This window comes from Oncorhynchus nerka, linkage group LG15 (assembly GCF_034236695.1).
Source record: "Oncorhynchus nerka isolate Pitt River linkage group LG15, Oner_Uvic_2.0, whole genome shotgun sequence".
NCBI lineage: Eukaryota > Metazoa > Chordata > Actinopteri > Salmoniformes > Salmonidae > Oncorhynchus > Oncorhynchus nerka.
Genome location: NC_088410.1, coordinates 96,631,025 through 96,657,601, shown reverse-complemented (window position 1 = coordinate 96,657,601; position 26,577 = coordinate 96,631,025). Strand labels below are relative to the sequence as shown.

Here is a 26,577-nt window from a genome sequence, read left to right as displayed (position 1 = left end):
GTTCTCTAAATTCTCTTCATACAGTCCAATTTTGTCTATGAACTGTTTCCCAGTTCCAGAAAATTAGTTTTCTTATCTACAATAAATTGGATTCAGATTTTGACACCTGTATTTTTGAATGTGTGTTTAAAAGATGTTGCTTGTTTAACCCATTTACATTTTCCTTAAGAGGAAAGTCTGGGAGATTCAGAATAAAGCGCAATGATGCTGCTTGCTGTATTTAGTTGGTGTCAGTCCTTTCAGCTGTACCTCAACAGGGTAATTAATTTTAATTTTTTATTTTACCTTTATTTAACCAGGCAAGTCAGTTAAGAGCACATTCTTATTTTCAATGACGGCCTGGGAACAGTGGGTTAACTGCCTGTTCAGGGGCAGAACTCACAACCTTCCGGTTACTAGTCCAACACTCTAACCACTAGGCTACGCTGCCGCCCCGATGGTCCCTCACCTTCAGGGGCCTGATAAAGCCTGATCGATGTGGAGATGTAAGCCAGAGGTTTCACCTTTTATATGTATTTCAAGCGTAGACAGATGGTCACTGTAGGCTACTAAAGTGTTAATTTCATATAGTTTATAATATTGTTAATCAAACCATCTGCCAGGATTAAACTTGGCTTGTGTTTGTCTGGCGTGTGTACGTCCATCTTCTTTAGAACATACATATATGCCTTTTGAAAGTAGAATAGTTTGGCACGGTGGTGTAAAGCATGTAATCTGTGGATCAGAACAAGTCAGCAGTCATATTACACAAGTAAATGTGGTTTATAACACCTTATGACATTTTAACAACACCACCCCCCCAAAAAAATAAATGTACACGTTATCTCCATAGGTGATCGACCATTTTCAGACGTGTTTTTTAAATCAGCGAGCCACCTGTCAAGTGTTCTCGTTGCCTGTGTTCGCTGTGGTATCAGTCATCTTTAATCAGCCGGTGGACATGTCACTGCAGCGGTTTTCGTGTCCTTGTTAGAAACGTAGGACCCGTCTGCGTTAAAAGTCAACAAAGATCATTAAGTTCTGGTACAAGAGAAACATTACACAACAAATGTATTCACTTGTCATCAGGAATGAGGACAGGGTTTTTATGAGAGCAGGTTGTTCATAAATCAATGTTATTCTCACACATAAGAGTTATCTTGAAAATCAAGATGTGGCTGGTTTTGTATTTTACTTGTTGAAGGCTCATATGTAGGTCTACTTTCTAAATCCAAGGGTGGTGTTAAGCTCTGTCAATGGCTTATCTCAGAACTTACATCAGTCTTCAATTTATTTTTCACTTCCATGAAGACATCATAAAGCTCATCTAGCTCCTGTTGAGTCCTCAGGCTTGGTGTGCACTGCGATCAGAACCTCTAGCTTTGAGAAACCCGTGAAGACATCATAAAGCTCTTCCAGCTCCTGTTGAGTCCTCAGGCTTGTTGTGCCCCGCGATCAGAACCTCTAGCTTTGAGAAACCCAGGAAGAGATGAGAAGTCATTTATTACATCTGTTTATGGATGGACTTTTATTCTCTGCTTTAATTTCCACCTGTCTGTTTAACATTCACATATGATTTGCTAAATCAAATGGCATATGAATGGATCACGCTAAATTCCAGTGCTCCTGTGCCCCTTACCAATATTGAGACATTTAAAGCGGAGAATGGACGGGTCCCTGGCGAAGGCATCCACATCTTCAGCCTGGTTGTACTCATTGCAATGCGCCAACCAAGTCCACAAAATCATCCCTTTTCAGCACAAACAACGCAACACATTTAATAGCATTAGTCCTGCATTATATATATATATATATATTTATCAGATCACAATGTAAAAGATGAATGGCATCAGATAGAGCTTTATGAGGGTAAAGTTGTACCTGTATGGAAACACACTGCTCCTTGTATCTGTTTCTTCCCAGACGAGTGCTGATTTTCAGTGTAGTGTTGCTTCTTACTGGACCTATTTGGACAAGAACACAAGAAAATCGAAATAAGGGGCTCTGGATACATTGGGACCAGATGACAGGTTCCCAACACTATAGGTAACTCTAGATCCAATAATAACATGGTCACTATCTCAAATACGTTTTCGGTGCACTATATAGAACCTGGTCTCTAAGTAACTAAGTCATATGTTTACATATTTCACAACCGAGCAGGTTAGGCAGAAAGTGGCCTGCCTGAGTGAATCAGACAGTGTGTAAAGGGACACAAATGTCACTGTGACAAGGAAATGGGAAGAAAATATGCAAACACATAGATAACTTCCACACCACAAACTGTTCTTCAGATACAGGAAGTGCTATGTTATAAAGTTTTAGTCACAACCTAGGTATACAGGGAGAGAGAGGGTTATGTAGTGTAGTTCAGGCCATACAACGCTCTCTCTGAAGAGGATTTCTGCAGTTTACTAAAGGCATCAGAGCATCCTTCAACTCCTGGGTACATCATCATAACACGGTAATGAATTTGAATAATGAAAAAGTAATATACGGTTCAAATAGACTAAATATGGAACTATTATCAATCGACCTTATTCAAATAATATTCTTTGAGTAAATGTCATAAAATTGTTTGTAATATCATTATTTTGTGCCAACAAAAACAAAACTGAGGAAAAGAGATTTGCATAATATTTCATGTTGATGTTCTTCGTGTGAAAAACTGCTGTGAGACTGCACAGGAAGCAACTGTGTGCATATGTCAGATGTTTTGAGGCTTCTGCTCTTCTTGAGGTCAGACAGTCTGCAAGGCTACTGTTCTCCTTTCTGTCGTTAAAGCCTTTTGGTCTGATATCTATTGACAATTTACAGCTGAATGAAATGACCAGGACTGAACCGGACTCCGATGAACACTTTGTGGGGTCTATAATAGCAAATCATTTCTAGCAGATCATTTCTACCCTAAAACGTCAGGAAGTCTCAACTCTTTTTGTAACGAGAACGGAAACATATACTGCACTAATAAAATCTTTTTTTTTTGTGTGACATGTCTGTTTTTTTTTTACAAATCATCTTGGCTGACATAGATATATATATTTTACACCTTTATTTAACTAAAGGTAAAAATAACAAATTCTTATTTTCAATGACAGCCTACCGGGGAACAGTAGGTTAACTGCCTTGTTCAGGGGTAGAACAACAGATTTGTACCATGTCAGCTCAGGGATTTGAACTTGCAACCTTCTGGTTACTAGTCCAATGCTCTAACCACTAGGCTACCCTGCCACCCCGTTATATACAGACAGTTTATAGACAAGACTCTATACCAACTACTAAGATGTATCATAACTGCTCTATTACCCGAAGCAATCATGAAGGTGGCCTCCTTCAACGTCAGAAGATTGGGCACAAGCAAAGTGGCTGATAAGAACGTCCTGAAATATCTCATCAAGGTGCTTATTCTCTCATTGTTCTGGAAATACATTCTCTATTCATACTTAATATTCAACATTGAGTCTGTCATTCTATTCTATTGAATTCATTCCCATTCTATTCTATTCCATATGGCCAGATCGTGTCCCGTTACAGTGTCTTATTGATCCTAGAAGTGGTTGATAGTACTGGCCAGGCCATGACAACGTTCCTTAAAGAGCTGAATGACACAAGGTATTTTCTCCATCTCTGACCTAAAACATACAATAATACCTGGATCCCTAGCAATTCTCCTGTATACATGTCATATATCCACATCTATATAATACAGTGATTAATACCTTACTGTTGTAATCCATGCCACTGAAGAAAAAGGCATTTAAGCAATAAGGCACAAGGGGGTTTGTGGTATAAGGCCAATATACCACGACTAAGGGCTGTTCTTAGGTATAACACAACGCAGAGTGCCTGGACACAGCCCTTAGCCGTGGTATATTGCCCATATACCACAAACCCCCGAGGTTACCAACTTAATTACAGCAGTAAAAATAAATGCTTTGTCATACCAATGATATACGGTCTGATATATCACGGCCGTCGGCCAATCAGCATTCAGGGTTGGAACCACCCAGTTTATAATATGTGTTATATCCTTTTGGCAGGGCCAACAAGAAGCATCCTTACACCATGGTGAAGAGTACCAGACTGGGGCGTGACACCTACAAGGAACAGTTTGTCTTCCTCTACAGGTACTGACACAATGTGTTGTTAGACAAGCTTACAATTGGCTCATTCACCCCCCCCCTCGTCTCCCCTGTAACTATTCCCCAGGTCATTGCTGTAAATGAGAATGTGGGAGGATGAGAAGTATGAGTGTGAGAAAATAAAAATAAAAGACAACAAAATCCGATTTCACTTACATTGAGGCTAATCTAAGATCTGAAATTAACTGATCCTTTTAGATAATAATGAACAAGTGTACATAAACAGCAATGGGGACTTGATCCAAGATCAGTTTTCCCACTCAGGGACACTATGAATACGGGCCCTGTAGATGAACGTGAACACGTGTAGGAGACCTGATCCTGGATCAGTATTCCTACTCAGGGACACTGTGAATAGGGGCCCTGTAGATGAACTTGAACACGTGTAGGAGACCTGATCCTGGATCAGTATTCCTACTCAGGGACACTGTGAATAGGGGCCCTGTAGATGAACTTGAACACGTGTAGGAGACCTGATCCTGGATCAGTATTCCTACTCAGGGACACTGTGAATACGGGCCCTGTAGATGAACGTGATAAGCTGTAAGTTGACAGATGCCTCATGTATTGTTGGTGCCAGAAAGGACCATGTGAAGCTGACTGGCAGCTATCAGTATAAGGACAACCAGGTGGGAGACGAGGACGCCTTCGCTAGAGAGCCCTACATCCTCCGCTTCACCTGTCTCAATACAGGTAGTATTATAGTAATGTCTTCACTAGAGAGCTCTGTTTCACCTGTCTCAATACAGGTAGTATTATAGTAATGTCTTCACTAGAGAGCTCTGTTTCACCTGTCTCAATACAGGTAGTATTATAGTAATGTCTTCACTAGAGAGCCCTGTTTCACCTGTCTCAATACAGGTAGTATTATAGTAATGTCTTCACTAGAGAGCCCTGTTTCACCTGTCTCAATACAGGTAGTATTATAGTAATGTCTTCACTAGAGAGCCCTGTTTCACCTGTCTCAATACAGGTAGTATTATAGTAATGTCTTCACTAGAGAGCTCTGTTTCACCTGTCTCAATACAGGTAGTATTATAGTAATGTCTTCACTAGAGAGCCCAGTTTCACCTGTCACAATACAGGTAGTATTATAGTAATGTCTTCACTAGAGAGCCCTGTTTCACCTGTCTCAATACAGGTAGTATTATAGTAATGTCTTCACTAGAGAGCCCTGTTTCACCTGTCTCAATACAGGTAGTATTATAGTAATGTATTCACTAGAGAGCTCTGTTTCACCTGTCTCAATACAGGTAGTATCATAGTAATGTCTTCACTAGAGAGCTCTGTTTCACCTGTCTCAATACAGGTAGTATCATAGTAATGTCTTCACTAGAGAGCCCTGTTTCACCTGTCTCAATACAGGTAGTATCATAGTAATGTCTTCACTAGAGAGCTCTGTTTCACCTGTCTCAATACAGGTAGTATCATAGTAATGTCTTCACTAGAGAGCTCTGTTTCACCTGTCTCAATACAGGTAGTATTATAGTAATGTCTTCACTAGAGAGCTCTGTTTCACCTGTCTCAATACAGGTAGTATTATAGTAATGTCTTCACTAGAGAGCTCTGTTTCACCTGTCTCAATACAGGTAGTATCATAGTAATGTCTTCACTAGAGAGCTCTGTTTCACCTGTCTCAATACAGGTAGTATTATAGTAATGTCTTCACTAGAGAGCTCTGTTTCACCTGTCTCAATACAGGTAGTATTATAGTAATGTCTTCACTAGAGAGCTCTGTTTCACCTGTCTCAATACAGGTAGTATCATAGTAATGTCTTCACTAGAGAGCTCTGTTTCACCTGACCTGTCTCAATACAGGTAGTATTATAGTAATGTCTTCACTAGAGAGCTCTGTTTCACCTGTCTCAATACAGGTAGTATTATAGTAATGTCTTCACTAGAGAGCCCTGTTTCACCTGTCTCAATACAGGTAGTATCATATCATGTTATAGTAATGTATTATTGTCTCTTCACGTAAGTTATTATTTATTTACCATCTATCCTCTTTAGTTCCTGGTTACAGTACAACATAATTGTTGGTACATCAGTAATACTATAGTATCTGAGGGGTGATAGAGACTGGTTGGTACATCAGTAATACTATAGTATCTGAGGGGTGATAGAGACTGGTTGGTACATCAGTAATACTATAGTATCTGAGGGGTGATAGAGACTGGTTGGTACATCAGTAATACTATAGTATCTGAGGGGTGATAGAGACTGGTTGGTACATCAGTAATACTATAGTATCTGAGGGGTGATAGAGACTGGTTGGTACATCAGTAATACTATAGTATCTGAGGGGTGATAGAGACTGGTTGGTACATCAGTAATACTATAGTATCTGAGGGGTGATAGAGACTGGTTGGTACATCAGTAATACTATAGTATCTGAGGGGTGATAGAGACTGGTTGGTACATCAGTAATACTATAGTATCTGAGGGGTGATAGAGACTGGTTGGTACATCAGTAATACTATAGTATCTGAGGGGTGATAGAGACTGGTTGGTACATCAGTAATACTATAGTATCTGAGGGGTGATAGAGACTGGTTGGTACATCAGTAATACTATAGTATCTGAGGGGTGATAGAGACTGGTTGGTACATCAGTAATACTATAGTATCTGAGGGGTGATAGAGACTGGTTGGTACATCAGTAATACTATAGTATCTGAGGGGTGATAGAGACTGGTTGTAGTATTACTATAGTATCTGAGTGGTGATAGAGACTGGTTGGTACATCAGTATTACTACAGTATCTGAGGGGTGATAGAGACTGGTTGGTACATCAGTATTACTATAGTATCTGAGGGGTGATAGAGACTGGTTGTAGTATTACTATAGTATCTGAGGGGTGATAGAGACTTGTTGTAGTATTACTATAGTATCTGAGTGGTGATAGAGACTGGTTGGTACATCAGTATTACTACAGTATCTGAGGGGTGATAGAGACTGGTTGGTACATCAGTAATACTATAGTATCTGAGGGGTGATATAGACTGGTTGGTACATCAGTATTACTATAGTATCTAAGGGGTGATAGAGACTGGTTGGTACATCAGTAATACTATAGTATCTGAGGGGTGATAGAGACTGGTTGTAGTATTACTATAGTATCTGAGGGGTGATAGAGACTGGTTGTAGTATTACTATAGTATCTGAGGGGTGATAGAGACTGGTTGTAGTATTACTATAGTATCTGATGAGTGATAGAGACTGGTTGTAGTATTACTATAGTATCTGAGGGGTGATAGAGACTGGTTGGTACATCAGTAATACTATAGTATCTGAGGGGTGATAGAGATGTGTTGGTACATCAGTAATACTATAGTATCTGAGGGGTGATAGAGACTGGTTGTAGTATTACTATAGTATCTGAGGGGTGATAGAGACTGGTTGTAGTATTACTATAGTATCTGAGGGGTGATAGAGACTGGTTGTAGTATTACTATAGTATCTGATGAGTGATAGAGACTGGTTGTAGTATTACTATAGTATCTGAGGGGTGATAGAGACTGGTTGTAGTATTACTATAGTATCTGAGGGGTGATAGAGACTGGTTGTAGTATTACTATAGTATCTGAGGGGTGATAGAGACTGGTTGTAGTATTACTATAGTATCTGATGAGTGATAGAGACTGGTTGTAGTATTACTACAGTATCTGAGGGGTGATAGAGACTGGTTGTAGTATTACTATAGTATCTGAGGGGTGATAGAGACTGGTTGTAGTATTACTATAGTATCTGAGGGGTGATAGAGACTGGTTGTAGTATTACTATAGTATCTGAGGGGTGATAGAGACTGGTTGGTACATCAGTAATACTATAGTATCTGAGGGGTGATAGAGACTTGTTGGTACATCAGTAATACTATAGTATCTGAGGGGTGATAGAGACTGGTTGGTACATCAGTAATACTATAGTATCTGAGGGGTGATAGAGACTGGTTGGTACATCAGTAATACTATATTATCTGAGGAGTGATAGAGACTGGTTCGAACATCAGTAATACTATAGTATCTGAGGGGTGATAGAGACTGGTTGGTACATCAGTATTACTATAGTATCTGAGGAGTGATAGAGACTGGTTGGTACATCAGTAATACTATAGTAGCTGAGGGGTGATAGAGACTGGTTGGTACATCAGTAATCCTATAGTATCTGAGGGGTGATAGAGACTGGTTGGTACATCAGTATTACTATAGTATCTGAGGAGTGATAGAGACTGGTTGGTACATCAGTAATACTATAGTAGCTGAGGGGTGATAGAGACTGGTTGGTACATCAGTAATATTATAGTATCTAAGGGGTGATAGAGACTGGTTGGTACATCAGTAATACTATAGTATCTGAGGGGTGATAGAGACTGGTTGTAGTATTACTATAGTATCTGAGGGGTGATAGAGACTGGTTGGTATATCAGTAATACTACAGTATCTGAGGAGTGATAGAGACTGGTTGGTACATCAGTAATACTATAGTATATGAGGGGTGATAGAGACTGGTTGTAGTATTACTATAGTATCTGAGGAGTGATAGAGACTGGTTGGTACATCAGTAATACTATAGTATCTGAGGGGTGATAGAGATTGGTTGTAGTATTACTATAGTATCTGAGGGGTGATAGAAACTGGTTGTAGTATTACTATAGTATCTGAGGGGTGATAGAGACTGGTTGGTACATCAGTAATACTACAGTATCTGAGGAGTGATAGAGAATTGTTGGTACATCAGTAATACTATAGTAGCTGAGGGGTGATAGAGACTGGTTGGTACATCAGTAATCCTATAGTATCTGAGGGGTGATAGAGACTGGTTGGTACATCAGTATTACTATAGTATCTGAGGAGTGATAGAGACTGGTTGGTACATCAGTAATACTATCGTAGCTGAGGGGTGATAGAGACTGGTTGGTACATCAGTAATATTATAGTATCTAAGGGGTGATAGAGACTGGTTGGTACATCAGTATCAGTAACTATAGTATCTGAGGGGTGATAGAGACTGGTTGGTACATCAGTAATACTATAGTATCTGAGGGGTGATAGAGATTGGTTGTAGTATTACTATAGTATCTGAGGAGTGATAGAGACTGGTTGGTACATCAGTAATACTATCGTAGCTGAGGGGTGATAGAGACTGGTTGGTACATCAGTAATATTATAGTATCTAAGGGGTGATAGAGACTGGTTGGTACATCAGTAATACTATAGTATCTGAGGGGTGATAGAGACTGGTTGGTACATCAGTAATACTATAGTAGCTGAGGGGTGATAGAGACTGGTTGGTACATCAGTAATCCTATAGTATCTGAGGGGTGATAGAGACTGGTTGGTACATCAGTATTACTATAGTATCTGAGGAGTGATAGAGACTGGTTGGTACATCAGTAATACTATCGTAGCTGAGGGGTGATAGAGACTTGTTGGTACATCAGTAATATTATAGTATCTAAGGGGTGATAGAGACTGGTTGGTACATCAGTAATACTATAGTATCTGAGGGGTGATAGAGACTGGTTGGTACATCAGTAATACTATAGTATCTGAGGGGTGATAGAGATTGGTTGTAGTATTACTATAGTATCTGAGGGGTGATAGAGACTGGTTGTAGTATTACTATAGTATCTGAGGGGTGATAGAGACTGGTTGTAGTATTACTATAGTATCTGAGGGGTGATAGAGACTGGTTGTAGTATTACTATAGTATCTGAGGGGTGATAGAGACTGGTTACAGTATTACTATAGTATCTGAGGGGTGATAGAGACTGGTTGTAGTATTATTATAGTATCTGAGGGGTGATAGAGACTGGTTGTAGTATTACTATAGTATCTGATGAGTGATAGAGACTGGTTGTAGTATTACTATAGTATCTGAGGGGTGATAGAGACTGGTTGGTACATCAGTAATACTATAGTATCTGAGGGGTGATAGAGACTGGTTGGTACATCAGTAATACTATATTATCTGAGGAGTGATAGAGACTGGTTGGAACATCAGTAATACTATAGTATCTGAGGGGTGATAGACACTGGTTGGTACATCAGTATTACTATAGTATCTGAGGGGTGATAGAGAATTGTTGGTACATCAGTAATACTATAGTATCTGAGGGGTGATAGAGAATTGTTGGTACATCAGTAATACTATAGTATCTGAGGGGTGATAGAGATTGGTTGTAGTATTACTATAGTATCTGAGGGGTGATAGAGACTGGTTGTAGTATTACTATAGTATCTGAGGGGTGATAGAGACTGGTTGTAGTATTACTATAGTATCTGAGGGGTGATAGAGACTGGTTGGTACATCAGTATTACTATAGTATCTGAGGGGTGATAGAGACTGGTTGGTACATCAGTAATACTATAGTAGCTGAGGGGTGATAGAGACTGGTTGGTACATCAGTAATCCTATAGTATCTGAGGGGTGATAGAGACTGGTTGGTACATCAGTATTACTATAGTATCTGAGGGGTGATAGAGACTGGTTGGTACATCAGTAATATTATAGTATCTAAGGGGTGATAGAGACTGGTTGGTACATCAGTAATACTATAGTATCTGAGGGGTGATAGAGACTGGTTGGTACATCAGTAATACTACAGTATCTGAGGAGTGATAGAGACTGGTTGGTACATCAGTAATACTATAGTATATGAGGGGTGATAGAGACTGGTTGAAGTATTACTATAGTATCTGAGGAGTGATAGAGACTGGTTGGTACATCAGTAATACTATAGTATCTGAGGGGTGACAGAGACTGGTTGTAGTATTACTATAGTATCTGAGGGGTGATAGAGACTGGTTGTAGTATTACTATAGTATCTGAGGGGTGATAGAGACTGGTTGTAGTAATACTATAGTATCTGAGGAGTGATAGAGACTGGTTGGTACATCATTAATACTATAGTATCTGAGGGGTGATAGATAATTGTTGGTACATCAGTAATACTATAGTATCTGAGGGGTGATAGAGACTGGTTGGTACATCAGTAATACTATAGTATCTGAGGAGTGATAGAGACTTGTTGGTACATCAGTAATACTATAGTATCTGAGGGGTGATAGAGACTGGTTGGTACATCAGTAATACTATAGTAGCTGAGGGGTGATAGAGACTGGTTGGTACATCAGTATTACTATAGTATCTGAGGAGTGATAGAGACTGGTTGGTACATCAGTAATACTATAGTAGCTGAGGGGTGATAGAGACTGGTTGGTACATCAGTAATATTATAGTATCTAAGGGGTGATAGAGACTGGTTGGTACATCAGTAATACTATAGTATCTGAGGAGTGATAGAGACTGGTTGGTACATCAGTAATACTATAGTATATGAGGGGTGATAGATAATTGTTGGTACATCAGTAATACTATAGTATCTGAGGGGTGATAGAGACTGGTTGGTACATCAGTAATACTATAGTATCTGAGGAGTGATAGAGACTTGTTGGTACATCAGTAATACTATAGTATTTGAGGGGTGATAGAGACTGGTTGGTACATCAGTAATACTATAGTATCTGAGGGGTGATAGAGACTGGTTGTAGTATTACTATAGTATCTGAGGGGTGATAGAGACTGGTTGTAGTATTACTATAGTATCTGAGGGGTGATAGAAACTGGTTGTAGTATTACTATAGTATCTGAGGGGTGATAGAGACTGGTTGGTACATCAGTAATACTACAGTATCTGAGGAGTGATAGAGACTGGTTGTAGTATTACTATAGTATCTGAGGAGTGATAGAGACTGGTTGGTACATCAGTAATACTATAGTATCTGAGGGGTGATAGAGACTGGTTGTTACATCAGTAATACTATAGTATCTGAGGGGTGATAGAGCCTGGTTGTAGTAATACTATAGTATCTGAGGAATGATACAGACTGGTTGGTACATCAGTAAAACTATAGTATCTGAGGGGTGATAGAGACTGGTTGTAGTCTTACTATAGTATCTGAGGGGTGATAGAGACTGGTTGTAGTATTACTATAGTATCTGAGGGGTGATAGAGACTGGTTGTAGTATTACTATAGTATCTGATGAGTGATAGAGACTGGTTGTAGTATTACTATAGTATCTGAGGGGTGATAGAGACTGGTTGGTACATCAGTAATACTATAGTATATGAGGGGTGATAGAAACTGGTTGTAGTAATACTATAGTATCTGAGGAGTGATAGAGACTGGTTGGTACATCAGTAATACTATAGTATCTGAGGGGTGATAGAGAATGGTTGGTACATCAGTAATACTATAGTATCTGAGGGGTGATAGAGACTGGTTGGTACATCAGTATTACTATAGTATCTGAGGAGTGATAGAGACTGGTTGGTACATCAGTAATACTATCGTAGCTGAGGGGTGATAGAGACTTGTTGGTACATCAGTAATATTATAGTATCTAAGGGGTGATAGAGACTGGTTGGTACATCAGTAATACTATAGTATCTGAGGGGTGATAGAGACTGGTTGGTACATCAGTAATACTATAGTATCTGAGGGGTGATAGAGATTGGTTGTATTATTACTATAGTATCTGAGGGGTGATAGAGACTGGTTGTAGTATTACTATAGTATCTGAGGGGTGATAGAGACTGGTTGTAGTATTACTATAGTATCTGAGGGGTGATAGAGACTGGTTGTAGTATTACTATAGTATCTGAGGGGTGATAGAGACTGGTTACAGTATTACTATAGTATCTGAGGGGTGATAGAGACTGGTTGTAGTATTACTATAGTATCTGAGGGGTGATAGAGACTGGTTGTAGTATTACTATAGTATCTGATGAGTGATAGAGACTGGTTGTAGTATTACTATAGTATCTGAGGGGTGATAGAGACTGGTTGGTACATCAGTAATACTATAGTATCTGAGGAGTGATAGAGACTTGTTGGTACATCAGTAATACTATAGTATCTGAGGGGTGATAGAGACTGGTTGGTACATCAGTAATACTATAGTATCTGAGGGGTGATAGAGACTGGTTGGTACATCAGTAATACTATATTATCTGAGGAGTGATAGAGACTGGTTGGAACATCAGTAATACTATAGTATCTGAGGGGTGATAGACACTGGTTGGTACATCAGTATTACTATAGTATCTGAGGGGTGATAGAGAATTGTTGGTACATCAGTAATACTATAGTATCTGAGGGGTGATAGAGATTGGTTGTAGTATTACTATAGTATCTGAGGGGTGATAGAGACTGGTTGTAGTATTACTATAGTATCTGAGGGGTGATAGAGACTGGTTGTAGTATTACTATAGTATCTGAGGGGTGATAGAGACTGGTTGTTACATCAGTAATACTATAGTATCTGAGGGGTGATAGAGCCTGGTTGTAGTAATACTATAGTATCTGAGGAATGATACAGACTGGTTGGTACATCAGTAAAACTATAGTATCTGAGGGGTGATAGAGACTGGTTGTAGTCTTACTATAGTATCTGAGGGGTGATAGAGACTGGTTGTAGTATTACTATAGTATCTGAGGGGTGATAGAGACTGGTTGTAGTATTACTATAGTATCTGATGAGTGATAGAGACTGGTTGTAGTATTACTATAGTATCTGAGGGGTGATAGAGACTGGTTGGTACATCAGTAATACTATAGTATATGAGGGGTGATAGAAACTGGTTGTAGTAATACTATAGTATCTGAGGAGTGATAGAGACTGGTTGGTACATCAGTAATACTATAGTATCTGAGGGGTGATAGAGAATTGTTGGTACATCAGTAATACTATAGTATCTGAGGGGTGATAGAGACTGGTTGGTACATCAGTATTACTATAGTATCTGAGGAGTGATAGAGACTGGTTGGTACATCAGTAATACTATAGTATCTGAGGGTGATAGAGACTTGTTGGTACATCAGTAATATTATAGTATCTGAGGGGTGATAGAGACTGGTTGGTACATCAGTAATACTATAGTATCTGAGGGGTGATAGAGACTGGTTGGTACATCAGTAATACTATAGTATCTGAGGGGTGATAGAGATTGGTTGTATTATTACTATAGTATCTGAGGGGTGATAGAGACTGGTTGTAGTATTACTATAGTATCTGAGGGGTGATAGAGACTGGTTGTAGTATTACTATAGTATCTGAGGGGTGATAGAGACTGGTTGTAGTATTACTATAGTATCTGAGGGGTGATAGAGACTGGTTACAGTATTACTATAGTATCTGAGGGGTGATAGAGACTGGTTGTAGTATTATTATAGTATCTGAGGGGTGATAGAGACTGGTTGTAGTATTACTATAGTATCTGATGAGTGATAGAGACTGGTTGTAGTATTACTATAGTATCTGAGGGGTGATAGAGACTGGTTGGTACATCAGTAATACTATAGTATCTGAGGGGTGATAGAGACTGGTTGGTACATCAGTAATACTATAGTATCTGAGGGGTGATAGAGACTGGTTGGTACATCAGTAATACTATAGTATCTGAGGGGTGATAGAGACTGGTTGGTACATCAGTAATACTATAGTATCTGAGGAGTGATAGAGACTGGTTGGAACATCAGTAATACTATAGTATCTGAGGGGTGATAGAGACTGGTTGGTACATCAGTATTACTATAGTATCTGAGGGGTGATAGAGAATTGTTGGTACATCAGTAATACTATAGTATCTGAGGGGTGATAGAGATTGGTTGTAGTATTACTATAGTATCTGAGGGGTGATAGAGACTGGTTGTAGTATTACTATAGTATCTGAGGGGTGATAGAGACTGGTTGTAGTATTACTATAGTATCTGAGGGGTGATAGAGACTGGTTGGTACATCAGTAATACTATAGTACTACAGTATCTGAGGGGTGATAGAGACTGGTTGGTACATCAGTAATACTATAGTAGCTGAGGGGTGATAGAGACTGGTTGGTACATCAGTAATCCTATAGTATCTGAGGGGTGATAGAGACTGGTTGGTACATCAGTATTACTATAGTAGCTGAGGGGTGATAGAGACTGGTTGGTACATCAGTAATATTATAGTATCTAAGGGGTGATAGAGACTGGTTGGTACATCAGTAATACTATAGTATATGAGGGGTGATAGAGACTGGTTGAAGTATTACTATAGTATCTGAGGAGTGATAGAGACTGGTTGGTACATCAGTAATACTATAGTATCTGAGGGGTGACAGAGACTGGTTGTAGTATTACTATAGTATCTGAGGGGTGATAGAGACTGGTTGTAGTATTACTATAGTATCTGAGGGGTGATAGAGACTGGTTGTAGTAATACTATAGTATCTGAGGAGTGATAGAGACTGGTTGGTACATCATTAATACTATAGTATCTGAGGGGTGATAGATAATTGTTGGTACATCAGTAATACTATAGTATCTGAGGGGTGATAGAGACTGGTTGGTACATCAGTAATACTATAGTATCTGAGGAGTGATAGAGACTTGTTGGTACATCAGTAATACTATAGTATCTGAGGGGTGATAGAGACTGGTTGGTACATCAGTAATACTATAGTAGCTGAGGGGTGATAGAGACTGGTTGGTACATCAGTATTACTATAGTATCTGAGGAGTGATAGAGACTGGTTGGTACATCAGTAATACTATAGTAGCTGAGGGGTGATAGAGACTGGTTGGTACATCAGTAATATTATAGTATCAAAGGGGTGATAGAGACTGGTTGGTACATCAGTAATACTACAGTATCTGAGGAGTGATAGAGACTGGTTGGTACATCAGTAATACTATAGTATATGAGGGGTGATAGAGACTGGTTGAAGTATTACTATAGTATCTGAGGAGTGATAGAGACTGGTTGGTACATCAGTAATACTATAGTATCTGAGGGGTGACAGAGACTGGTTGTAGTATTACTATAGTATCTGAGGGGTGATAGAGACTGGTTGTAGTATTACTATAGTATCTGAGGGGTGATAGAGACTGGTTGTAGTAATACTATAGTATCTGAGGAGTGATAGAGACTGGTTGTAGTATTACTATAGTATCTGAGGGGTGATAGAGACTGGTTACAGTATTACTATAGTATCTGAGGGGTGATAGAGACTGGTTGTAGTATTATTATAGTATCTGAGGGGTGATAGAGACTGGTTGTAGTATTACTATAGTATCTGATGAGTGATAGAGACTGGTTGTAGTATTACTATAGTATCTGAGGGGTGATAGAGACTGGTTGGTACATCAGTAATACTATAGTATCTGAGGGGTGATAGAGACTGGTTGGTACATCAGTAATACTATATTATCTGAGGAGTGATAGAGACTGGTTGGAACATCAGTAATACTATAGTATCTGAGGGGTGATAGACACTGGTTGGTACATCAGTATTACTATAGTATCTGAGGGGTGATAGAGAATTGTTGGTACATCAGTAATACTATAGTATCTGAGGGGTGATAGAGAATTGTTGGTACATCAGTAATACTATAGTATCTGAGGGGTGATAGAGATACTATGGTTGTAGTATTACTATAGTATCTGAGGGGTGATAGAGACTGGTTGTAGTATTACTATAGTATCTGAGGGGTGATAGAGACTGGTTGTAGTATTACTATAGTATCTGAGGGGTGATAGAGACTGGTTGGTACATCAGTATCTTGTTGTAGTATTACTACAGTATCTGAGGGGTGATAGAGACTGGTTGGTACATCAGTAATACTATAGTAGCTAGTGATCTGGTTGGTACATCAGTAATCCTATAGTATCTGAGGGGTGATAGAGACTGGTTGGTACATCAGTATTACTATAGTAGCTGAGGGGTGATAGAGACTGGTTGGTACATCAGTAATACTATAGTATCTGAGGGGTGATAGAGACTGGTTGGTACATCAGTAATCCTATAGTATCTGAGGGGTGATAGAGACTGGTTGGTACATCAGTAATACTATAGTATCTGAGGAGTGATAGAGACTGGTTGGTACATCAGTAATACTATAGTATCTGAGGGGTGACAGAGACTGGTTGTAGTATTACTATAGTATCTGAGGGGTGATAGAGACTGGTTGGTACATCAGTAATACTATAGTATCTGAGGGGTGACAGAGACTGGTTGTAGTATTACTATAGTATCTGAGGGGTGATAGAGACTGGTTGTAGTATTACTATAGTATCTGAGGGGTGATAGAGACTGGTTGTAGTAATACTATAGTATCTGAGGAGTGATAGAGACTGGTTGGTACATCATTAATACTATAGTATCTGAGGGGTGATAGATAATTGTTGGTACATCAGTAATACTATAGTATCTGAGGGGTGATAGAGACTGGTTGGTACATCAGTAATACTATAGTATCTGAGGAGTGATAGAGACTTGTTGGTACATCAGTAATACTATAGTATCTGAGGGGTGATAGAGACTGGTTGGTACATCAGTAATACTATAGTAGCTGAGGGGTGATAGAGACTGGTTGGTACATCAGTATTACTATAGTATCTGAGGAGTGATAGAGACTGGTTGGTACATCAGTAATACTATAGTAGCTGAGGGGTGATAGAGACTGGTTGGTACATCAGTAATATTATAGTATCTAAGGGGTGATAGAGACTGGTTGGTACATCAGTAATATTACAGTATCTGAGGAGTGATAGAGACTGGTTGGTACATCAGTAATACTATAGTATATGAGGGGTGATAGATAATTGTTGGTACATCAGTAATACTATAGTATCTGAGGGGTGATAGAGACTGGTTGGTACATCAGTAATACTATAGTATCTGAGGAGTGATAGAGACTTGTTGGTACATCAGTAATACTATAGTATTTGAGGGGTGATAGAGACTGGTTGGTACATCAGTAATACTATAGTATCTGAGGGGTGATAGAGACTGGTTGTAGTATTACTATAGTATCTGAGGGGTGATAGAGACTGGTTGTAGTATTACTATAGTATCTGAGGGGTGATAGAAACTGGTTGTAGTATTACTATAGTATCTGAGGGGTGATAGAGACTGGTTGGTACATCAGTAATACTACAGTATCTGAGGAGTGATAGAGACTGGTTGGTACATCAGTAATACTATAGTATCTGAGGGGTGATAGTGACTGGTTGTAGTATTACTATAGTATCTGAGGGGTGATAGAGACTGGTTGGTACATCAGTAATACTACAGTATCTGAGGAGTGATAGAGACTGGTTGTAGTATTACTATAGTATCTGGGGAGTGATAGAGACTGGTTGGTACATCAGTAATAATATAGTATCTGAGGGGTGATAGAGACTGGTTGTTACATCAGTAATACTATAGTATCTGAGGGGTGATAGAGCCTGGTTGTAGTAATACTATAGTATCTGAGGAATGATACAGACTGGTTGGTACATCAGTAAAACTATAGTATCTGAGGGGTGATAGAGACTGGTTGTAGTCTTACTATAGTATCGGAGGGGTGATAGAGACTGGTTGTAGTATTACTATAGTATCTGAGGGGTGATAGAGACTGGTTGTAGTATTACTATAGTATCTGATGAGTGATAGAGACTGGTTGTAGTATTACTATAGTATCTGAGGGGTGATAGAGACTGGTTGGTACATCAGTAATACTATAGTATATGAGGGGTGATAGAAACTGGTTGTAGTAATACTATAGTATCTGAGGAGTGATAGAGACTGGTTGGTACATCAGTAATACTATAGTATCTGAGGGGTGATAGAGAATTGTTGGTACATCAGTAATACTATAGTATCTGAGGGGTGATAGAGACTGGTTGGTACATCAGTATTACTATAGTATCTGAGGAGTGATAGAGACTGGTTGGTACATCAGTAATACTATCGTAGCTGAGGGGTGATAGAGACTTGTTGGTACATCAGTAATATTATAGTATCTAAGGGGTGATAGAGACTGGTTGGTACATCAGTAATACTATAGTATCTGAGGGGTGATAGAGACTGGTTGGTACATCAGTAATACTATAGTATCTGAGGGGTGATAGAGATTGGTTGTATTATTACTATAGTATCTGAGGGGTGATAGAGACTGGTTGTAGTATTACTATAGTATCTGAGGGGTGATAGAGACTGGTTGTAGTATTACTATAGTATCTGAGGGGTGATAGAGACTGGTTGTAGTATTACTATAGTATCTGAGGGGTGATAGAGACTGGTTACAGTATTACTATAGTATCTGAGGGGTGATAGAGACTGGTTGTAGTATTATTATAGTATCTGAGGGGTGATAGAGACTGGTTGTAGTATTACTATAGTATCTGATGAGTGATAGAGACTGGTTGTAGTATTACTATAGTATCTGAGGGGTGATAGAGACCGGTTGGTACATCAGTAATACTATAGTATCTGAGGGGTGATAGAGACTTGTTGGTACATCAGTAATACTATAGTATCTGAGGGGTGATAGAGACTGGTTGGTACATCAGTAATACTATAGTATCTGAGGGGTGATAGAGACTGGTTGGTACATCAGTAATACTATATTATCTGAGGAGTGATAGAGACTGGTTGGAACATCAGTAATACTATAGTATCTGAGGGGTGATAGACACTGGTTGGTACATCAGTATTACTATAGTATCTGAGGGGTGATAGAGAATTGTTGGTACATCAGTAATACTATAGTATCTGAGGGGTGATAGAGATTGGTTGTAGTATTACTATAGTATCTGAGGGGTGATAGAGACTGGTTGTAGTATTACTATAGTATCTGAGGGGTGATAGAGACTGGTTGTAGTATTACTATAGTATCTGAGGGGTGATAGAGACTGGTTGGTACATCAGTATTACTACAGTATCTGAGGGGTGATAGAGACTGGTTGGTACATCAGTAATACTATAGTAGCTGAGGGGTGATAGAGACTGGTTGGTACATCAGTAATCCTATAGTATCTGAGGGGTGATAGAGACTGGTTGGTACATCAGTATTACTATAGTAGCTGAGGGGTGATAGAGACTGGTTGGTACATCAGTAATATTATAGTATCTAAGGGGTGATAGAGACTGGTTGGTACATCAGTAATACTATAGTATATGAGGGGTGATAGAGACTGGTTGAAGTATTACTATAGTATCTGAGGAGTGATAGAGACTGGTTGGTACATCAGTAATACTATAGTATCTGAGGGGTGACAGAGACTGGTTGTAGTATTACTATAGTATCTGAGGGGTGATAGAGACTGGTTGTAGTATTACTATAGTATCTGAGGGGTGATAGAGACTGGTTGTAGTAATACTATAGTATCTGAGGAGTGATAGAGACTGGTTGGTACATCATTAATACTATAGTATCTGAGGGGTGATAGATAATTGTTGGTACATCAGTAATACTATAGTATCTGAGGGGTGATAGAGACTGGTTGGTACATCAGTAATACTATAGTATCTGAGGAGTGATAGAGACTTGTTTGTACATCAGTAATACTATAGTATCTGAGGGGTGATAGAGACTGGTTGGTACATCAGTAATACTATAGTAGCTGAGGGGTGATAGAGACTGGTTGGTACATCAGTATTACTATAGTATCTGAGGAGTGATAGAGACTGGTTGGTACATCAGTAATACTATAGTAGCTGAGGGGTGATAGAGACTGGTTGGTACATCAGTAATATTATAGTATCAAAGGGGTGATAGAGACTGGTTGGTACATCAGTAATACTACAGTATCTGAGGAGTGATAGAGACTGGTTGGTACATCAGTAATACTATAGTATATGAGGGGTGATAGAGACTGGTTGAAGTATTACTATAGTATCTGAGGAGTGATAGAGACTGGTTGGTACATCAGTAATACTATAGTATCTGAGGGGTGACAGAGACTGGTTGTAGTATTACTATAGTATCTGAGGGGTGATAGAGACTGGTTGTAGTATTACTATAGTATCTGAGGGGTGATAGAGACTGGTTGTAGTAATACTATAGTATCTGAGGAGTGATAGAGACTGGTTGGTACATTATTAATACTATAGTATCTGAGGGGTGATAGATAATTGTTGGTACATCAGTAATACTATAGTATCTGAGGGGTGATAGAGACTGGTTGGTACATCAGTAATACTATAGTATCTGAGGAGTGATAGAGACTTGTTGGTACATCAGTAATACTATAGTATCTGAGGGGTGATAGAGACTGGTTGGTACATCAGTAATACTATAGTATCTGAGGGGTGATAGAGACTGGTTGTAGTATTACTATAGTATCTGAGGGGTGATAGAGACTGGTTGTAGTATTACTATAGTATCTGAGGGGTGATAGAAACTGGTTGTAGTATTACTATAGTATCTGAGGGGTGATAGAGACTGGTTGGTACATCAGTAATACTACAGTATCTGAGGAGTGATAGAGACTGGTTGGTACATCAGTAATACTATAGTATCTGAGGGGTGATAGTGACTGGTTGTAGTATTACTATAGTATCTGAGGGGTGATAGAGACTGGTTGGTACATCAGTAATACTACAGTATCTGAGGAGTGATAGAGACTGGTTGTAGTATTACTATAGTATCTGGGGAGTGATAGAGACTGGTTGGTACATCAGTAATAATATAGTATCTGAGGGGTGATAGAGACTGGTTGTTACATCAGTAATACTATAGTATCTGAGGGGTGATAGAGCCTGGTTGTAGTAATACTATAGTATCTGAGGAATGATACAGACTGGTTGGTACATCAGTAAAACTATAGTATCTGAGGGGTGATAGAGACTGGTTGTAGTCTTACTATAGTATCTGAGGGGTGATAGAGACTGGTTGTAGTATTACTATAGTATCTGAGGGGTGATAGAGACTGGTTCGTACATCAGTAATACTATAGTATATGAGGGGTGATAGAAACTGGTTGTAGTAATACTATAGTATCTGAGGAGTGATAGAGACTGGTTGGTACATCAGTAATACTATAGTATCTGAGGGGTGATAGAGAATTGTTGGTACATCAGTAATACTATAGTATCTGAGGGGTGATAGAGACTGGTTGGTACATCAGTATTACTATAGTATCTGAGGGGTGATAGAGACTGGTTGGTACATCAGTATTACTACAGTATCTGAGGGGTGATAGAGACTGGTTGGTACATCAGTAATACTATAGTATCTGAGGGGTGATATAGACTGGTTGGTACATCAGTAATACTATAGTATCTGAGGGGTGATAGAGACTGGTTGTAGTATTAATATAGTATCTGAGGGGTGATAGAGACTGGTTGTAGTATTACTATAGTATCTGAGGGGTGATAGAGACTGGTTGTAGTATTACTATAGTATCTGAGGGGTGATAGAGACTGGTTGTAGTATTACTATAGTATCTGATGAGTGATAGAGACTGGTTACAGTATTACTATAGTATCTGAGGGGGGACAGAGAATGGTTGTAGTATTACTATAGTATGTGAGGAGTGATAGAGACTGGTTACAGTATTACTATAGTATCTGAGGGGTGATAGAGACTGGTTGTAGTATTACTATAGTATCTGAGGGGTGATAGAGACTGGTTGGTACATCAGTAATACTATAGTATCTAAGGGGTGATAGAGACTGGTTGGTACATCAGTAATACTATAGTATCTGAGGAGTGATAGAGACTGGTTGGTACATCAGTAATACTATAGTATCTGAGGGGTGATAGAGAATTGTTGGTACATCAGTAATACTATAGTATCTGAGGGGTGATAGATAATGGTTGATACATCAGTAATACTATAGTATCTGAGGGGTGATAGAGACTGGTCGGTACATCAGTAATACTATAGTATCTGAGGAGTGATAGAGACTGGTTGGTACATCAGACGTTAATGGTTATCTGTAGGAGCCAGATGGCTTTGGGATGTGCTGAGTGGACGGGAGGAAGTCACAGGATTGCTATAGGGGGTACAGGTGGAGAGCTTTGGATTAGGCATCAAGGGGGTTGAGGTCAGGTCCACCTCAAGGGGAATGGTTTATTAATCGTATCACTTCCTCTTCCTGGCGAACCATAACAGATGTAAAGGGTTGGAGAGAAGGAGGAGAGCATCTAAACTGGAGTATATATACTGTGTTGGTGGAAACATGTTTTGTCTAATGTATTGATCCTCTGGGAGAATTAACTTGGTTAATCTTTCATAATGTCCGCTGAGTTTCTGGGAGAATTAACTTGGTTAATCTTTCATAATGTCCGCTGAGTTTCTGGGAGAATTAACTTGGTTAATCTTTCATAATGTCCGCTGAGTTTCTGGGAGAATTAACTTGGTTAATCTTTCATAATGTCCGCTGAGTTTCTGGGAGAATTAACTTGGTTAATCTTTCATAATGTCCGCTGAGTTTATTACTCTGAGAATTAGAACCTAACACATGTAACTCTGGCAGAGTTTTTTTTTTCTTTCTGATCAGGTGATGTGGTCAGGAATGATTCCTAACCCCTACTACGGTACCTACTCCAGACTGTTCACAGTAGACCTGGAGTTGGGTTATAGAAGAATTCCTTTCAGGATATGACATGATTGCTTTATATCCTATAGTGCTGAAAGACCTCGTGTTGATCCCGGTGCACACCAAGCCTGAAGACTCTGTGAAGGAATTGGATGAGCTGTACGACGTGGTTAAAGTAGTGAAGAGGAAATGGAAGACTGATGTAGGTTTACTCACTAAATGCTCACCTGGGTACACACACTTCTTATTCTGAAAGTTAAGGTTCACTGACACTTTAAGCTTCAAATAGTTTCCACTCATTTGTAGTTTATAACTGTGTATATAAGTAGCTAATAAGGTATTTATTATGTCTTATTAGTCATATATTACACCTAAATTAAGTGTTTTCTTATTCAAACATTGTCATGTGCTACTGGAAAATCCTTTTAAAACCTCCTTGTTAGCCATAATAAAGACATATTAGTATCTAATAAAGAGCAAGTTACACAGGAACAATATTCTTAGTAAGCTGTCTCAATGTGGGACTACTAAGGACATAGAACATATAATGTGTTCTGTGTTCTAAAGTGTAACGAAAGATAACGCTTTAGAACAGGGAACACATATTGAGGTACTATGACCTTATTAGTTCCACATTGAGAACGCTCACTAAGTCTGTTTCTTGTGTAATTTGCTCTTTATTAAATACTTTATCATGGCCAACAATGAGGTTATTAAGTAAGCTGTGACTTATACGGTTTGATTAAGAAAACCCTTAATTAAGTTATAATATATGACTAATAAGACATAATAAAGGCCTTATTTGGCTACTTATATACACACTTATACACTACAAATGAATAGCTAGCACCTTAAAAAGTGTTATCCATTTTTTTATCACAACATTATATCATTGTTGACAACATTTAGCTTAAAATCAAGAGAATATAGAAGTAATTTTAAAAAATATATATTTTGTTTTATTTCTTTGTATATTCTTTATTATTTTCCTTAAAAAAAAGTTATTATTTAAAAACATATATATATATATATATTCATAAAAATACTTTAGTGTGGTGTCACTGTTTGTGTCTCTGGCAGAACATCATGATCCTGGGCGATTTCAATGCGGACGGAAGTTATGTCACCAAGAAAGGCATGACAAATATCCGTATCCGTAGTGACAAGAAGTTTCACTGGGTGATTGGAGACGATGTGGACACCACAGCCAACACTAGCAACGACCACACCTACGACAGGTAGACCTACTCCAAATAGGTTATAGACTCAAGGTGTACGACAAAAAGGTTATGAATTGGATCAAATACATCAAATATGGTCCTCAATATAATCCTTTCTCAAAAATGTTATCCAAAAGAACCCTATGAAATTAATGGAAATGGTTCATTGTTAAGCAAAGTTTTATAAACATATATGTTCAATATTGCAAACAGGACCTCTGAAGACACATATCATCATGTTATTTCTTTAGCCATTGTGGAATATGTTTGTTTCCTTTGCTTCCTATCAGGATTGTGATGTACGGGGATGACATGTTGGAGGCGATGGTCCCCAACTCAGCCAAACCCTTCAACTACCACAAAGCCTTTCACTTATCTGAAGCTATGGTACGTCATATTTAATCTTTCAGCCATCTGTTTTCCATCTTGGACTAAAAACATTTTCAATTGAGATGTTTTTTTTTATAGTGTTTTTAGGGAATCCCTTACTACATAAATATTTCACTCCCTCAAATGATGCAGGCTTTGAGTATCAGTGACCACTACCCTGTAGAGGTGGAGCTGACGACGGCTGAAACTGTACCACAGAAGAAAGAGGAAAAAGAGATAGAGGAAGTAGAGTCTCCCAGTGTAAACCCAATACCACGGAAGAAGAAAAGACTCGTGAGAAAGTTAATAGTGAAGTCAAAACAAGCCTAGAAATGCCTACATTTATATAAATAATTATATTCTGTTTCTGTTTGTTTCAAATGTTTCAAGTGCTTTACTTAATAAAGACCTACATGCAATATTCTATGCAGGACATTTTATTTTACGATAAAACATTTTCTAAGTAAACCAATCCAAGTTGTCTGTTTATCTTCATTAGAAAATATATTTTCAACATAGAAATAGGTCACAAAAAAAAATCAACTGGCTAACAACACAGTGTGAAACTGATGCAGCTACAGGGCTTGTTTGTGAGTGTATTCTAACCACACTTCTGGTGGTTGACAGTGCTGCATATAGTGTACTGTAATGTACTACAGCAGACACTGCTCAGCAGGATGGAGAGAGATGACACCGTTTCTCCAAGGAGTTACCATGGAATTGTGGGCCGGTCCGCAAACAGGACAGACCTGTTTACACACTCAGCTCAGAAAGACAATCTGGACACTGCTCTAATATCTTGTATAATGAGATATAAACTCATGAGATATAAAAAAATAAACATCCCTTTTTCAGGACCCTGTCTTTCAAAGATAATTCATAAAAATCTAAATAACTTCACAGCTCTTCATTGTAAAGGGTTTAAACACTGTTTCCCTGCTTGTTCAATGAACCATAAACAATTAATGAACATGCACCTGTGGAACGGTCGTTAAGGCACTAACAGCTTACAGACGGTAGGCAATGAAGGTCACAGTTATGAAAACATAGGACACTAAAGAGGCCTTTTTACTGACTCTGAAAAACACCAAAAGAAAGATGCCCAGGGTCCCTGCACATCTGTGGCCAGGGCAATAAATTGCAATGTCCATACTGTGACACGCCTAAGACAGCACTACAGGGAGACAGGATGGACAGCTGACCGCCCTCGTAGTGGCAGACCACGTGTAACAACACCTGCACAGGATCGGGACAGGTACAGGATGGCAACAACTGCCTGAGATATATCAGGAACGCACAATCCCTCCATCAGTGCTCAGACTGTCCGCAATAGGCTGAGAGTGGCTGGACTGAGGGCTTGTAGGCCTGTTGTAAGGCAGGTCCTCACCAGACATCACCAGCAACAACGTTGCCTATGGGCACAAACCCACCGTCGCTGGACCAGACAAGACTGGCAAAAAGTGCTCTTCATTGACGAGTCGCGGTTTTGTCACACCAGGGGTAATGGT

The 26,577-nt window shown here is 39.0% G+C and overlaps 1 protein-coding gene and 1 long non-coding RNA gene across 2 annotated transcripts; one reads left to right on the top strand and one right to left on the bottom strand.

The window, feature by feature from the left end:
- Window positions 1-743: 743 nt before the first annotated feature.
- On the bottom strand, window positions 744-2,633 carry LOC115125104 (uncharacterized). Its single transcript, XR_003862903.2, has 4 exons — window positions 1,861-2,633; window positions 1,619-1,729; window positions 1,257-1,447; window positions 744-988 (listed from the first exon to the last, which is right to left on the bottom strand). It is a non-coding gene; the product is annotated as an uncharacterized LOC115125104 (long non-coding RNA).
- Window positions 2,295-25,493, top strand: LOC115125103 (deoxyribonuclease gamma-like). Its single transcript, XM_065002081.1, has 9 exons — window positions 2,295-2,443; window positions 3,292-3,377; window positions 3,497-3,591; window positions 4,020-4,106; window positions 4,702-4,814; window positions 23,570-23,682; window positions 24,561-24,718; window positions 24,991-25,087; window positions 25,223-25,493. Exons 2-9 carry the CDS (start codon window positions 3,297-3,299, stop codon window positions 25,397-25,399), a joined length of 921 nt encoding a protein of 306 aa, XP_064858153.1. The 5' UTR covers window positions 2,295-2,443; window positions 3,292-3,296; the 3' UTR covers window positions 25,400-25,493.
- The last annotated feature ends 1,084 nt before the right edge of the window (window positions 25,494-26,577 follow it).

Excerpts from the sequence above, each read along its gene's own strand:
- LOC115125103 (XM_065002081.1), top strand. The coding sequence starts at position 3,297 with ATGAAGGTGGCCTCCTTCAACGTCAGAAGATTGGGCACAAGCAAAGTG. Across the intron at positions 4,107-4,701 it reads CAGTTTGTCTTCCTCTACAG|AAAGGACCATGTGAAGCTGA; the intron begins GTACTGACACAA and ends TGTTGGTGCCAG. Across the intron at positions 23,683-24,560 it reads AGAGGAAATGGAAGACTGAT|AACATCATGATCCTGGGCGA; the intron begins GTAGGTTTACTC and ends TGTCTCTGGCAG.